This window comes from Podarcis tiliguerta, assembly GCF_965153285.1.
Source record: "Podarcis tiliguerta genome assembly, chromosome: 17".
Taxonomy (NCBI): domain Eukaryota; kingdom Metazoa; phylum Chordata; class Lepidosauria; order Squamata; family Lacertidae; genus Podarcis; species Podarcis tiliguerta.
Genome location: NC_139550.1, coordinates 25,271,011 through 25,286,735, shown reverse-complemented (window position 1 = coordinate 25,286,735; position 15,725 = coordinate 25,271,011). Strand labels below are relative to the sequence as shown.

Genomic DNA, 15,725 nt, shown 5'->3' with positions numbered 1-15,725 from the left:
AAAAAATCTGAGAAATTATACTAAACCATTAACTAACAATTTTCTATTGCATATGGCCCACGCTATATATTATACAACATGACAGGACCATATTTTCTGGGATTTGGCCCATTTTTAATGAGTTGTCAAAAATGAAATATTGGATACGACGAGGAAGCATTTAACTACGAATGAGGTGTGAAAATAGAACCTGCAGTTTCTAAAAAACCGCAAATATTTTCAAAGGTGCCCTGCTGAAGTTTATAAAATATTATCTTTTCTATAATAAATATGCAAAGCAGTGGTGTTGAAGAGAAATTATGGGCAGGAGGACAAATAGAGATCTGTGGTGGAAATCAATTAAACTTGTTCATAACATAAAGTGAAACACAGAGAAGTCAAAAGCTATGCTATTTCATATTACTGTAGCAAAAGTGTAAGTGATAAAAGACAGTGGCTGCAACCCAACGAGGCGCCAACAAGTGTAGAAGGATTTGTTTGTAATTTCTCTCCAAAAGCCCCCTCTGAACTGAAAAGCTGCATTTTGAAATGCCAACACAATGTTTGGGTTTGTCAAAGCAGGATGCTGAAGAAAGGAGTCTGAAGGCATAGGAGACAATTTAGCTTAGGCAAAGTAAGTGTGGTCTTGAGCAATGCCTAGATGGGTGATGGACTGGGCCCTATGCGAGCCACTCTAGGAATACAGGAAACGACCTTACACCAAACAAGGCTTTACCTTTTGTGTAGATCACAGTTTTTTTAGTTGCTCGTTGCTTTTCTCACATGTACAAACAACCCCACTTTGACAATCTCAACTGCTTTGGACTGTTCATGGCACTTCCCATTCATTTCATTGAGTCTACTCAAAACCCTGTGTTACTAGGAAACCTTGCTATTAAAATGAATGGAGGTTGTGCAGGTGAGACTTGTGAGACCATTTAAGGATACCAGAGCTCACATATACACATATGTGTTGCTTTGACTATCCTTCTCCCACCACCGTCCACAAAGAGACACAAGAAACTTCCCCAGGATTTCAAAAGCAGTTTATGCTACGGCAGGATCTTGCTGATGGTGCCTCCTGGTGCAGTTTACCTTGCAGAAGTGACAATATATTTCATTCTCTCCCACAGGAAATGAAGGCTGGGAGGGTCAACATTTCTCTGGACATAGGGCTTTGGAAGAAAGCCTTCAGCGCTTCCTGAACAGGAAGGGTGGGGGAGACAGTGAAACTGGTTGTGTTCTCTCCATCCATAATTCCACCCCACTTCAGTGACTCTGCCAGCATAGTGGGGCTTTTGTGGCATTATACAGCCCCTCAGCCAGGAGATCTCAAGTATAGGTTGCATCTAAACCTCAAATGTGTGAAAAATGGAAAACGTGAGACTGCCAAACCAAATTTTACATGCAGTTTTTGTTTTATTTAACAACCTAGAAAGCCTAATTTGCAAAGTATTAAAATATCTGAGTCTCCATATCAATTATTTTTATAATGAAAACATTTAAAAAACATATGATCAATATAAATTACATTTTTCTAACATCGCTTAATTTAAAATTAAGTAACTGCTTAACTGATTATGTCTTTGCTCTGTGCATTATTTCACTACATATTGCTTTGTCTACTAGAGAAGCTTGATTCAAGGAAAGAAACTGTCTTGTACTTGTAAACTGAATGACTAAAATCAATCATGATTTTTATAGCTATGAACACAGATGACTCTTTATGCATTCCTGTACATTGTGGAGGTTATGGCTTAAAGTACTAAGCTGAACACTTTAAGTATCATATTTCTTTCTTAATTTTGAAAGCATCTTATCATATAAAATGCACAAGTTTCTTACAGTGCTCAAAATATCAGCACTTCAGAACAGACTGGTCTAACATCTGCACATCACCAGGGTTTCCCCCAAGGATTTTTAAATGATGCCTGCCTGTGCTGAATAAAGTGCTAACTTGCACCTTGCATTTCAAACTGTGTCCTGAGCAGCCATCCAGTTGGTACAACACCAGCTGAATTCCCATAGGCCACTGTTCACTCAGGCTTGACTGCAATTATCATGTCAATATTTTGTGCTCCGATATGCAGATATGCACACATGCAAGCTGCGTAATACTTTCTTCTCCATGGAATGTTGACTTATGTTCAATGTTCTGAGAATTTTTAATGAAACAGGGTATTAAACTTTCATCAGTTGTGGACAATCACAATTATTTGACCTTAGAGGCAAAGGTTATACACCTCGACACCCCACTATTCTTTTCTGCGTGCCAGTCAGTGATGGCGTGATCTGGCTAAAAACAAAATCCTTGTTTTAAAACCTTTGCTGCTATATATTCACTTAAGAAAATATTAATCAGCTTACATTACAGGTTTTACATTAAAGACCAGGCATTTACCTTTTGTTTTACTCCAATCCACATCTATAGCATAATCTTATAGTTTAAATGAGTGCCCATATGCTAAGCGGTCTATGACGGCGCTCTGTATGCCTTGATGAACTGAGGAAGGAAGCTGATAAATGACAAAGTTGCATTGATTGAATTACTCTGTCTATTGGCAGTATAATCAATGAGCATTGCTAAATGATTTAATGCAAACAAGTTCATTTGATATTGCCACCAGAAGATAAAATATAAATCACTTGATGTTTAAATCCTGCCATGGTGTTATATTTCCCCTCTAAATAGAACACTGGGAAGGCTGTACAGACAATGTAACACACAGCCTCTACTCAACGGGGGGGAAATATTATGGTTTATTCCACCTTCACCAGTCTGAGCCCAACTGTTGTAGTCCATGCTGGACATAATCCACAATCCCTAGAGGAAGCTGACACTTGAAACCAACATAAATGCCCTGCTCATGAATTTAAACATGTAGTTACAAGATTGGCATTATTCTGTAACAGACTGGAAACCCAACAGACCAAGTAGTTTTAAAACAGATTCCGGTTGCTTAGATCTTTACCCATATGTAAGTGAAGGAACAAAAATTTATTTTATAACTTATAACAGAAACAGTGTAAAGCTTCACACATTTCTTTAATAAACGGAAGCACATTAGATGCACAGGGCAATCTCTGCAAGCTGTCTGGATAAAGGAACTTTTTAAAAAGCAGGGTGGGGGGAACCAAGATATGAATAGCCAAAGCAGGATGTCACTGCACAACTTTAAGAATCTTTGCTCTAGTATTTGGCTCAAAAATATGTAGCTAAATTCATTAAATTATTGCTCTGCCCTCAGAGTTTTTTAGTTTTTGTTTTTTTAGAGGGGAGTTGGCCTTACATGGCAAAATCTCCATTCTGATCCAGAGTAAAGAAATTTGTTACTTGGGAATATTCCGATTTAAGGCATTTGCTCACCCAAGTGACTGAAATACAGAATGAACCATGTGTAAGCCAGAGGAAGACATGTCTCCTCCAGCTGTTATGAAACAGCAGAAGTCCATTATTAGGTCCTTTTTCGTATACATTAAAATGGCCACTCCCAACAGGACCAATGTCATTTTATAGGAGGTTTGGAAACTTATTGGACATCATTGACCCTTGCACTCTTTGTCACTGTGGTAACTTATGTGCATGAGTTTGCAGGATAATTCTCTGGCCTTGTCTTCAAAGTATTTTTTTTCTTCTTCAATTCATTTCTATACCACTTTCTATTTTTTAAAAAGAAAATCTCCAGGTGGTCTACAACCTACATTAAAACATCAAATAAAACAATCCAGAAAAACCACACACAAAAGAAATACAATACAAAGTATACATTCAAAGCAACATAATTAACAGGAAACAAAAATATTTTCTTAAAAAGTCAGGGTTGTTTGTTTTCACAAACATCAGGAAGAATTTTCTGATGGCAAGAGTTGTTCGACAGGGGAGCAGACTCCCTTGGAAGGTGGTCGCCTCTGCTTCCTTGGAGGTTCTAAAGCAGAGGTTAGATTGCCATACATCACAGCTGCTTTAGTTGAGATTCCTGCTTTGGAGAGGGTTAGACTAGATGGCCCTCAGGCTCCCTTACAATTCTACAAAGATTCTATGAAAAGGAAGCAGAACCCCCACCCCAAGTCCTAGTAGGACCAGGGTCTGCTAGCAAAAACTATATATGTGGGTCATGCTTTCCACCTGCTTCTGATTGGAGATTTGTCACACAAGTCAAAAACTATTGCTTATAGGTACCTGGCATATCATCCGGACACAGAAACCACCTAACCACACAGCCTCCATCTTCCCAGGATTCATACGCATTCAGACCAGCACTGCATTTGGAACTTAGTCCAGAGCTTCCGCAGTGTCTTCTGATTCAGATGTTACAAAGAAGTAGAGTTGCAGGTCACCAGCGTAACCATGGCTGTGTGCTCCAAAATGTCTAGCGATAGCTCCCCAGTGTCTCCATGCAGCTGTTAAATAGCATTGGAGTGAATTGCCTGCGAAACCCCATAGCACAGTTGCCATGGGTCAACAAGCACTCCTTCCCCCAATCCTATTCTCTAGACTCAACTGTGCAAGTAGGAATGGGATGACTGTAGTACAGTGTTTCTACACACCATCCTACACAGCCAATCTAGAAGCTGCTGAGAGACCGGGTAACAGTAACAGGGTTGCATTCCCATTGACTTTCTCCCAATGCAGCTCATTCATCCAGGCAGTGGAAGCTCGTTTACTCCCCAAACCAGGCCTAAACCCAGACTGAAATGAATTTAAATAATCAGGGTCATACAGGAACACTTGCAGTCGCTCCGCCACCACCTTTTGCACCATGCTCTTGTGCAGGCATGTGTTAGGGACGCGGGTGGCGCTGTGGGTTAAAGCACAGAGCCTAGGACTTGCCGATCAGAAGGTCGGCGGTTTGAATCCCCACAATGGGGTGAGCTCCCGTTGCTCAGTCCCTGCTCCTGCCAACCTAGCAGTTCGAAAGCACGTCAAAGTGCAAGTAGATAAATAGGTACCGCTCCGGCGGGAAGGTAAACGGCGTTTCCGTGCGCTGCTCTGGTTCGCCATAAGCGGCTTAGTCATGCTGGCCACATGACCCGGAAGCTGTACGCCGGGTCCCCCGGCCAATAAAGCGAGATGAGTGCTGCAACCCCAGTCGGTCATGACTGGACCTAATGGTCAGGGGTCCCTTTACCCTTTACCTTGTGCAGGCATAGGCAAACTCCGGCCCTCCAGATGTTTGGGACTACAGTTCCCATCATCCCTGACCACTGGTCCTGTTAGCTAGGGATGATGGGGATTGTAGTCCCAAACATCTGGAGGGCCAGAGTTTGCCTATGCCTCTCTTGTGCTTTTGCACTGGCATGTGGGTAGCCACTGTGAGAAAAGGATGCTGGACAAGATGGGCCACTGCCCTGATCCAGCAGGCTCCTATTCTGTTCTTACAACCATTGGGTCCAGGTAGGTCACATCACCACCTCTATAAGGGCATCTGGCACCTCCCCATCACACAACGGCATGTTCACAACACCCTGGGCACCCTGCTCTAGCTAGCTTTAACCAGCCCAGGAAGGGCGGGTACCAGGGGAACATATGATCACATTGATTGCTTCAATTATCCTGTCCACTTTCTCACTTATTAAAATATGCTAGGTTTGATACCTTGATAAAAGGTATTCAAAATACCTTAAAAGTTAATTTCAAAACTCCGTACAGTTGGCTTGCTCGTTCTAGAAACATTTACAGAGCAACAGAAGCATTTCCAGGTTTTTACCTGATAAACATAGGTATTCAAAATTACTGATTAAGTGTTTATTTGTGCTTAATTTTATCAAAAACAAGTTTCAAAAGGCATATGAACTAGAAATAGCATACCTTTTTTTTTTTTTACATAATTCAGAGATCAATAGTATTTAAAGTAGTTGGAAAGTACACTAACATGGATATACTTTTACAATGGCTTGTTTGAAAATACCTGGAGGCTTTAACATATCCCAAAGGCTTTTCTCATTTGCACAGTAAAGATATTTTTTGTTTGTACCTGAATATTAAAACAGAGAATGTTGTTACAGTCACCAGAGAAGAACTGCAACGAATGCTGAAAAGTGAAATCTATTTTGTGTATCTCAGGAATCAACGCTACAGACAATGAGGTTCCAATTTCATTTTGAAATTTTTAGGGCAGTTCAATCCCTATTTGGGAACATGAAAGAATTCTGAAAAGGAAAAAGTTACTTTCTTCAGTTGCAAAATATTTCCACATCAAACCAGTACAAAGGTATAATTCCCCAAAAGATTTTTCAACTGCACAGCTTAATTATCATAGTCTCATAAAAATGGATATTTAAAAGTGTTGCAAATAAAAGTCTACTGAAATATTAATTGGTTAAATAAAAACAATTAGGCTAAATAAAGAATGCCTAAAAAAGACAGGCCTTTTTTTGGTGGTAACCCTCTCAGGTATGGAAATATTAATATAGGGCCAAAAAAATCTGAATTTCATGTGTACATTAAATAATGGGGTCTGAACAGGCACAATGAGATCATTGGGTCATAGAAAATAGTTCAGTGACCCAATGTGCAGCAACTGTGAAAAGGGCTAATTTGGTGCTAGAGATCATTGAATTGATCTCTAGAATTGAATTTGAAGAGATCAAATTGAAAACAAAAGTGACAAGGCTCATGATCATTAGAGGGAGGTAAACCAGTACAGTATGCTGGTTCAGACAATGTGCAAACCAAACCGTGGTTCAGCTCAGTGTAGTGCAGCAGGAGAGAGACCAGGGATGAGCAAAGCAGCCATAACCTCTTTTCTCAGAGCCCATACATTTGCATTAAGCTATGGTTTGGTTTAGCATGATGTGTGAAGCGGGCCAATGTCTGGGCCAAATTCACCCCATAAGATTCATAGTTCAGTGGGATTTTGATCTCAGATTTCCCTAGTCCTAGTCCCACACTTTAACAACTATACCTTATTGGTTCTTATATTATTTCTTCACTCAGGGAAAAAATGACCATATGTTTTCAACAATTAAGGTCCATATATTTAGCAAGCAAGTATTGCAACATCTCAGAAAGTGGCAATAAGAAAGGCAGAAAGTCATTTTAATGATGGTGGTGGTGTTAGTGGTATTTATTTATATCCTGCCTTGTTCCCTGATGGGAAAAACAATTATTAACAGAATTAAATCTCTCCATCTCCCTCTCTCTCTACATATAATTACTAAAATCATATTAGATGACACTTGGGATTCATTTCAATTCTACAGTTCTATGGTTCAATAATAATAATAATAATAATAATAATAATAATGTTTTAAAACCAACTTTTGTCACTTTAAAAATTTTATAACAACGTATCTATAACAAAATATCAAAAGATGAATGCTATGGCTACAACATTTATCTGATTGATAGGCTAGGATAAATCAGGTCAAAACCTTCTGATCAACTGAAAAATTAATCAGGCAGAAGATAGATAGATAGATAGATAGATAGATAGATAGATAGATAGATAGAGATGATAGATACACACACATACACTGCAAATGGTAAGTGTCATCAAAAAGTATTCACCCTTCGCTTCTGGGAAATGATATATAATGAGATGAAAAAAATGTTGAAATACACATTCTTAAAAAAAACCAGAAGCATTTTTACTTGGTATTATAGGTCAGGACATTAATAGGCAAGATGTTAAACTGCGACAAGAGTATTATTAGCCCAGAAATGGAAACAAGAAGAAATTCCGACGAAAGAAGAATGGCAGATGAAATTAATGGACTATGCAGAATTGGATAAAATGACAGGAAGGATTTGAAACCTGCAGGACCAGAGATTTACAGAAGATTGGAAGAAGTATATGAATTGTTTGAAGAGCAGCTGTAATCAACAAATTATGCTAGTAGGACTACAAGAAGTTTTGTAAGGAGAAATATACGAAGTGTTACAAAGTATAAAAAGATAGAGATATTGGTTATGAGTTTTAAATGTAATCGGGAAGATAAGAAATGTATACTGAGAGATTAGATTGGAAAATTTTCACACAAGATTGATGGAAGTCAAAAATTTGAATAAGATGTAAAAGTATGTTTAATTACTGTTGAAAATGATATGTTAAAAAAACTAATAAAAATTATATATATATTTTTAAAAGTATTCACCCTTCGCTTACACAATAGGAGTGCTTCTTCTAAGATGAGATAGTAGAATGATGCCTGCTGTGAGAGATACATGCATCATCTTACCTTCACCCCACAACTGATTTCTGTCTTTAGACCTATTGTTGATCATATGCAAATTCAATTTAATTAATCAATCAACTAACACTCATGCAATTTATGGACTAAGATTCCTTTAACCAAATGGCAGCCCTAAATATAACTAGGACTGCCAGCTTCAATAAGTCAGCACTGATCTCCTGATTGCATGGAGAACCGAGTTATTCCACTGTATTGTAGGACATCATTTCTGCCCTCTCTGTATGGCCAGCTACCTAGGGCAAACCCTTGTGATTTTAAACAGTTTCCTCATATCTGAGAAAGGAATGATGTGTTCAGGCCTGAACATGCAATATCGAAAATAAAGGGCAGCCAGACACAGCATCCCTGCATGCATGAGCCCAGACCTTCCTGTGTTGAGCACGAAAAGCCTTGAAGCAGGCTTTTACTCACATTCATTTAAACGGGACTACAACTCTCCATCCAGTGGGAGACTCTGCTTTGTCAATGTCTCAAACTGAGCAGAGAGTTTTACCAGTATTCAAGCGAATCTAGGCAAAAGCCCCTTTCCTGCTCTACATGGGAAGGTCAATGTTAATGTGCATGAGGATGAACGAACACAAGGATGTTGTGGCTGGGGCTTGCATGTGCACCCTGTCCTCACTTTTAAGCATTGCATGATCAGGTGAACACCAGAACATGACTATAATTAAAAAAGAAAACAACACAAAGAGAAAAATCACCCATACTCACCTTTCGACAACCATACTGACTGCTTGTGTCAGATCTGGGTTTGCGACCTGAAGACGTTTCCATAAAGACCACACAAATTCTTTATCAGCCTAATAATACAAACACAAAATGAAAGCGTGAAACATGTTGGCACTACATTATAAGCCGTACAAAACCTCTACTACACGCAGGTCCCGCTTACCAAACACAATGTGTTCCTGGAAATAATTCATTGTGTGAACATTCACATATCAAGTCCATGGTTTCCATTGATTCCTATGGGAACATTTCTAATCAAGGGTTTGTCCGATTTCCCCCTGCCCCACTCCAGTTTCTTCATCCCCATCATTTCAGTTCCCTACATCATTTGCTGAACCCATCCCACGTCTTTTAACCAGTCTTTCTCCTAAGAGTATTTTTTGTTTTTATTTTTTAAAAAGAGGCATTTACAAGACTTACAAGGTAGCCAGATGTAGAAAAGCTACACCTGCTGAAATTCCCTCTTAAATACAAAGGCTAAAGGTATGTCTGCTTTTGTGGTGGACCACCATACTCTGCCTGCGCAGCATTTCAGCTTACTCCATCCCCAATAATAAATATCATTTCTTAGAAGCACAGACATCCTAAGGATTCTAAGTTCTAATGGCTGGGAACTCAGGAAGGCAAGCAACAGGGCACATCCAGCCAGTGTGGTGTAGTGGTTAAGAGTAGTGGACTTGTAATCTGGTTAACCGGGTTTGATTCCCTGCTCCTCCACATGCAGCTGCTGGGTGACCCTGGGTGAGTCACACTTCTCTGAAGTCTCTTAGCCTCACTCACCTCACAGAGTGTTTGTTGTGGGGGAGGAAGGGAAGGAGATCATTAGCCGCTTTGAGATTCCTTAGGGTAGTGATAAAGCGGGATATCAAATCCGAACTCTTCTTCCTTTTCTTCATATGTATAGAGGGCACGGAAAATTTGAATACAGTGGTACCTCGGGTTACATACGCTTCAGGTTACAGACTCCGCTAACCCAGAAATAGTGCTTCAGGTTAAGAACTTTGCTTCAGGATGAGAACAGAAATCGTGCTCCAGTGGTGTGGCGGCAGCAGGAGGCCCCATTAGCTAAAGTGGTGCTTCAGGTTAAGAACAGTTTCAGGTTAAGTACAGACCTCCGGAACGAATTAAGTACTTAACCCAAGGTACTACTGTATCTGAACTTTGTTCTAACTGAAAATACCCAAAACGTTTGCTATTAAATATTCTTAATATTATAAGAAGCATTTGGCCTAATAGAAGTAGCAATATCAGCTGGCAATTGTTTAGAATAAAACATCATAAAGGCTTTTCATAAAATTCTTGCACAATTAGCCATCTTTGTAAGATGGCTCTCTAAACGGTTTTGAGAGCCAACTAATTTTTTTTCTGAAGCAAGAAAAAACCTCCCGTCTGAAATTGGCACAGCAGCCCAGCTCTACAGCTGTCAATGCCTGGGATATATCAATCTTCAATGTACCCAAGGACTGTTCTGTCTACTCTGCGTATGTTAACGGCACAGAGAGGTCAGCTGAGGTGTACCTTGAGCAGCTGAGAACTTATCTGTGCAGGACAGAACACAGATGTCATTCGGAAGTTCCCTCAAATTTCCTCATTAAAAATAAAATTACCCACACTACCACTGTGTGTCAGAAAGAGAAGCTGCTCACTTTGGGAATGTGTGTGCAGGCTGGAAAGAGAGATGTATAAAACATAAATATTTAGAGTGCTTTGGGAACTATATTGAAAGTGAGATGCTCTTCCCAGTGCAGCAAAGCATCTGCGATGATTGCAGGTCAGGCCTCGCACTGGAAAAGTGACAGTTATGAAAGAGAGAGACAATGGGATTGTGCTTCAGTCAAGAGTGAAAATAATTATACCTCATCATCGTCATGTTAGCAGACATATGGAAATGCAGAACAACCCAGCCTCTGATCCCTGCTACTATTGAATACGGTCATGTCATAATAGGAACAGAGCAGATCCCTACATGCAATATTCAGACATATACCTTCCCTCCCGCCCCACAAAAAGCCCATATGCTATGAAAAGGTAAAAACATCAACATTTATTTAAGACTTCAGTTTAGTACTGTAGGACTATTCAGCCCTCAGCATTTGAGCCCTGGCCTTGAAAACATTTCAGGAGATGCTCACCCTAAACACACATTTTCCACACTTCAGATAGCTGACACAAATTCTTCTCGTAAATTAAAACTGGAACACTGCACTCTTTCAGTTGAAAAGATTTTGAGTGTCAGCACCGGAATGGCTCGCCTTCAGAGAACTACACACATGCATGCAACACAAACATGTTTCTGTGGTGGTTCCTATTCTGAGCGGGTCTCTTGCAAGAACAGGTAATTCTACTGTGTCCAATCACACCAAAGGAGGACGTGAGAAGAGCCCTGCTATAAGGCCAAAGGCCCATCTAGTCCAGCATCCCTCTGATGCCCAGAGACTTTGCAAGCAGTACATAAGTGCAGCAGCTCTCTCCCTACTTGTGCTGCCCAGCCTCTGGCAGTGGAGGCAGAACACAAGCACCATGGCTAGCAACCTCATCCTCCATGAATGTGTCTAAACTTCTTTTAAAGCCACCCAAGTCAGTGGCCATCACTGCTGTTTTTTAATATATATAGATATAGATATATAGATATAGATGATATAGATATAGATATAGATATAAACACATACAAAATACTGTAAAAGTAATAAGTGCATGAAGATAGAAAAAATAAAATGGGGTAGAACAGGGGGTTTAATGGGCTGTTCAAGTGAGTTAACATAGGGGAAAAGGCTTATACCATGTTGAATAAAAAAGATCTGCTTTTAATGAACCGTTATGGACTCTTATGAACGTTATGGACGCTTATGTGTCAAATATTCTGGAAGTGCAATGTCCCATACTTGTGCTAGCCACTTCTCTTGGGAAGGGGTTGAACTTCCAATGGAAGGTCACCAACAATCTGGCTGCAGCAAGAAGCATAAATACAAGATGTTTGTGCACAATAGGCTCCTACTTCTCACAGGAGCAAATTCCCTAGTTTAGCTATGAACTGTGTGAAGAAGTACTTTCTTTTGCCTGTCCCAAATCTTCCAACATTTAGCTTCATTGGGCGGTACCAAGTTCCATTGTTACAAGACAGGAAGAAAAACTTCAGGTGTTTTTTCCCTCTCTCAGGAAACTGAGATGTGGCAAAATTAGCCACTGGCTGTAAGGGGGCCAGAACAGAGATGGGAAGTCTGCGGGCAAATGCAGCCTTCAAGCCCTCTCTCCTGCTCTTGGGATTCTCCCCAGCCTGTGGCTCAATTGACAAACCATGAGCCTTCTCCACAGGCCACAAATCACAGCATCTCCCTCCTTGAATCCTTCTACCTGGCTGGAATGTTTCCCTGTATTATGAAGTTCTCTTATAAAGAAGGCAAAACTTGCTGTTTTCCTTTTACAAATGCAGAGTTCAATGGTGAGCAAATTATTCAGTCTCTGGAAAGCCCCTGCTTCCATTCAGAAATCCAGTACAGTGCAATTGTTACTGGTTTTTGTTACTTTGAATTTCCTGGCATGTTGTGTATTTTGTACATATGTACATCAAATATTCTCTATTTTTATGTTTTGAATGTCTGCTGTAAGCCGCTTTGGGCACAGCTCATTGTAGAAAAGCGGTGTATACGTGAAACAGACTGATCCATCCTCATTGTATACATTGCAGCAGCCTTTGGCTATAAACAATAAACTTGACTGACTGACTGATCCATCTTGCCTATCTGAATGAAGAAATGGAAACGTGTGAGAAAATCTCTTAGTTTCACCTGGAATGTAGCCTACAGTACAAAGAGTCACATCAACTGATCTGTTCACTTTTGCCTCTTGCCCCACCAACCCTTCGAAGGTTCCCCAGGAGGGAATGCAGGTTCTCACCTTGGTGAAGTTGGCTGCTATTTATTCACTTACTTCCAGCAGCACAAAAATCCCTCCGCCTGGCACCAAGTTTTGGAGCTACTGATCTAGACCAACTGAAAAGCACACAGAGTCATGGCCATGGTGAATAACATTCTAAAATTAAATGCAGCTCAGAAGCACACTATTCCATCGATTTCCATTATTCCTGAACACACATATACACATACTACTATTTTCCTACAAGAAAAATGTGAACTGTTCTGATACCCTCTCGTCAATCTGGTTTCCTGGTGTGCTAATTGAGCCAGAAGCAGAATACTGATACCTCTATTCACATAGAGACACTTCAGAAGCAGAAAGTATTATTTACATCAATATCATGCCCACACTTATTCTACTGAGGATGCCAAAGGTCTCAGGAGGCAACCCTTACACACAAACACTCAGCCATGAGCTCCCTCCAGGCCCCTTGTTTTCCTAGGCTCAAAGCATCCAGCTCCCTTCATTTTTCTTTAATTTGCAGCTGCTAAGCATGAAACCTAAGCACCAAAGCCTCCCAGGAGCAGCATGGAGACCTTCAACAAGAGCAGTCTCTTTCAGGAGCATGCAGGCAACACTCTATCCCAGAGCCAGGGTTAGTCCCAGGCACATACCCAAATAAACTAAAATTCCTGACCAAGTTGCAGTCAATGATATTCCAAGATACGCAGGAGTGAAATCCAACAGGTGTCCTCAGGCTCACAGAAGTTATTTTCATCCAGCAAGTTATTCATTGGTTTATTCCATTTCTGTCCTAGCCTTCCTCCAGGGCAGCTCTGCTAACACTCCCTGGTGTCAGGTGTGCGTGCAGGAGCCAGGCCCTATGACCAGGACTGGGGCCTTCCTAAGTTTGTTATGAAGAGGCAAGGCACGGCCCCACAGGTGAGGCCGATTGGTAACTCACAGCACCTGGTGGCAAGAGCTGGGAAGGGATATAAGGTCAGCATTTCCCTTCAGCTGTTTGCCACAGCAACACGTTCCCTGCCTTCTTGCTCCATGATCCTCGGACCCCTGCCTTCGTGACTCCTTGCTTCTTGACCCTCGGACCCCTGGCTTCGTGACTCCCAGCTCTATGACCCTCGGACCCTTGGTTTCCCAACTCCAGGCTTCTGGACTCCTGTTCCTCCTCCCACCCTGCCATCTTGCCCCTGGTCCTGACATCCCCAACCGGGACTTCGATCGCCCGTGAACTGGACTGTGACACCTGGAACCCCCTGACACGCCAGCATAGGATGGAAGACAGTGGTGGGGTTGCAAGGGGAATGGCAGAAAATGCCTTCCTTCCTCTTGTGTTAGTGGAGGTGTCTGCTGTATCCAAATCCTTCCATGAGCATAAGGATACCAGCTGGAATTCACCCAAGGCACTTGAGCCAAGCTCAGAACTCCATAAAATCAGAACAGCTGGGTCAGACCAAACGCCTGCCTAGTCTAGTACTCACAGTACTACCACCCAGATGCTACATGTGGGGCATGAGTGCAATAGCGCTCTCCCAGCGTTTGAAATTCAGCAGGCGCCAGGCACATTTTGCACCTGGATATCGGCCAATTGCAACCAAGATGCCAGGATGGAACATGACATTTCCACCATCTGGTGGAAATGTTAGAAACTGGGATAGAAAAGCTAGGAGACAAATGGCTTCTGGGATCTGGGTTGTGGGAGCCAAAACAGACTGTCTAGTCGCCATTGGGGGTTGCGGTTTGGCAACACTTTTTATTTATTATTTTGATTAGCATGAATTAATATACAATTCACCTAGGTGACACATTGTTGATATCACATTTTAACAGAAATTGTTAATAAATGTTTAATTTGGTGTTTGCAATAAAAATATTGGGAACATACTTCAGTTTTCAAAACACTCTTTGTTGTTAAACTCCTTAACATATTGTCTATCCTTAACATATACTTTGAGGCTTCAAAGCACATACATTTCAGGAATACCCGAGTGTCTGCCAGGCGCAGAAAATGGCACCCACTTTTTTACGTGCATGCAAATGGAGAATCTTTAGGTGCAAAATGTGCCTGGCACCCTGCTAATTTTGAACCCTGTCTGAAGGTGCATGCCTGGAGATCATTAGATCTTGACTGTTTTCACACACAAGCAGCACATCCTGTAGAATTCTATCTGTTATATTTTATCTGCACAATCAGAACGAATTTCAGGAACCAAAAAGTTGTACTGAAAAATACGACTTGTAAGCCATCTGACCCCAAACTGGCAACTAGGCATTCCATTTTTGCAACTGCAACCCGGTTTAAGGAGCCATTTGGCACCTATCTTGTATATCTGACTTTCTAACATTGCACTCTCCTGGAAATCCAGCCACGACTTTAAGATTCACTGCAAACAGGCAGGGAATTCTTGGCTGCACAGAACAAATCTCCAGGGGAAGATGAAAAACTTGCAAAGTCCTGGTATCCGGGCTGGCCAACTGAATCAGGCTGTATTTTGTTGCCCTTTTTCCTGACCTGATCCCAGAAAAAAGCGAGGACCAGGCTAAGGGACCATCTCAGTGTAACTTACCTTATTGATTTATTTTAACAATTTATAACCCACCTTTTCTTTTTTTTAAAAAAATAGTCCAAGACAGCTCATCTAAAGCAATATTTTAAAAATAATATTATTACAGCCAGTTCATATTGCTGCAAATCTCTTAGATCCAAGATTCAAACGTAGCATGTTAATTAAGACAGCACTACTACTATGCTTGACTGGATTACTAAACAAACAGAGCTCTTAGGACTTGATCTTGAAAAAGCACTTTCAAATGCTGCAGAATAAAGAACACTTTCAAGTATTTACTTCAGGAGAGCTAGCCAGGAATTTGGCAAACACATTGCCCCTGCAACATAGCTGCAAGGTTTGCTCAACACAGCTTGATTCCTCTTGCTTCTCACTTGCCTC

General features: G+C 40.9%; 1 protein-coding gene across 3 annotated transcripts in view; it reads right to left on the bottom strand.

Moving 5' to 3' along the window:
• CNTLN (centlein) overlaps positions 1 to 15,725 on the bottom strand; it is a 161,576-nt gene that overhangs the window by 137,379 nt on the left and 8,472 nt on the right. For all 3 annotated transcript variants that reach the window (XR_014506276.1, XM_083419493.1, XM_083419492.1), the window contains exon 2: positions 8,887 to 8,975. Coding sequence is in view for 2 of the 3 variants with exons in the window: in XM_083419493.1 (XP_083275619.1) it covers positions 8,887 to 8,975 (89 nt within the window). In the remaining variant the exon portion in view is untranslated. The remainder of the gene's footprint in view (positions 1 to 8,886; positions 8,976 to 15,725) is intronic.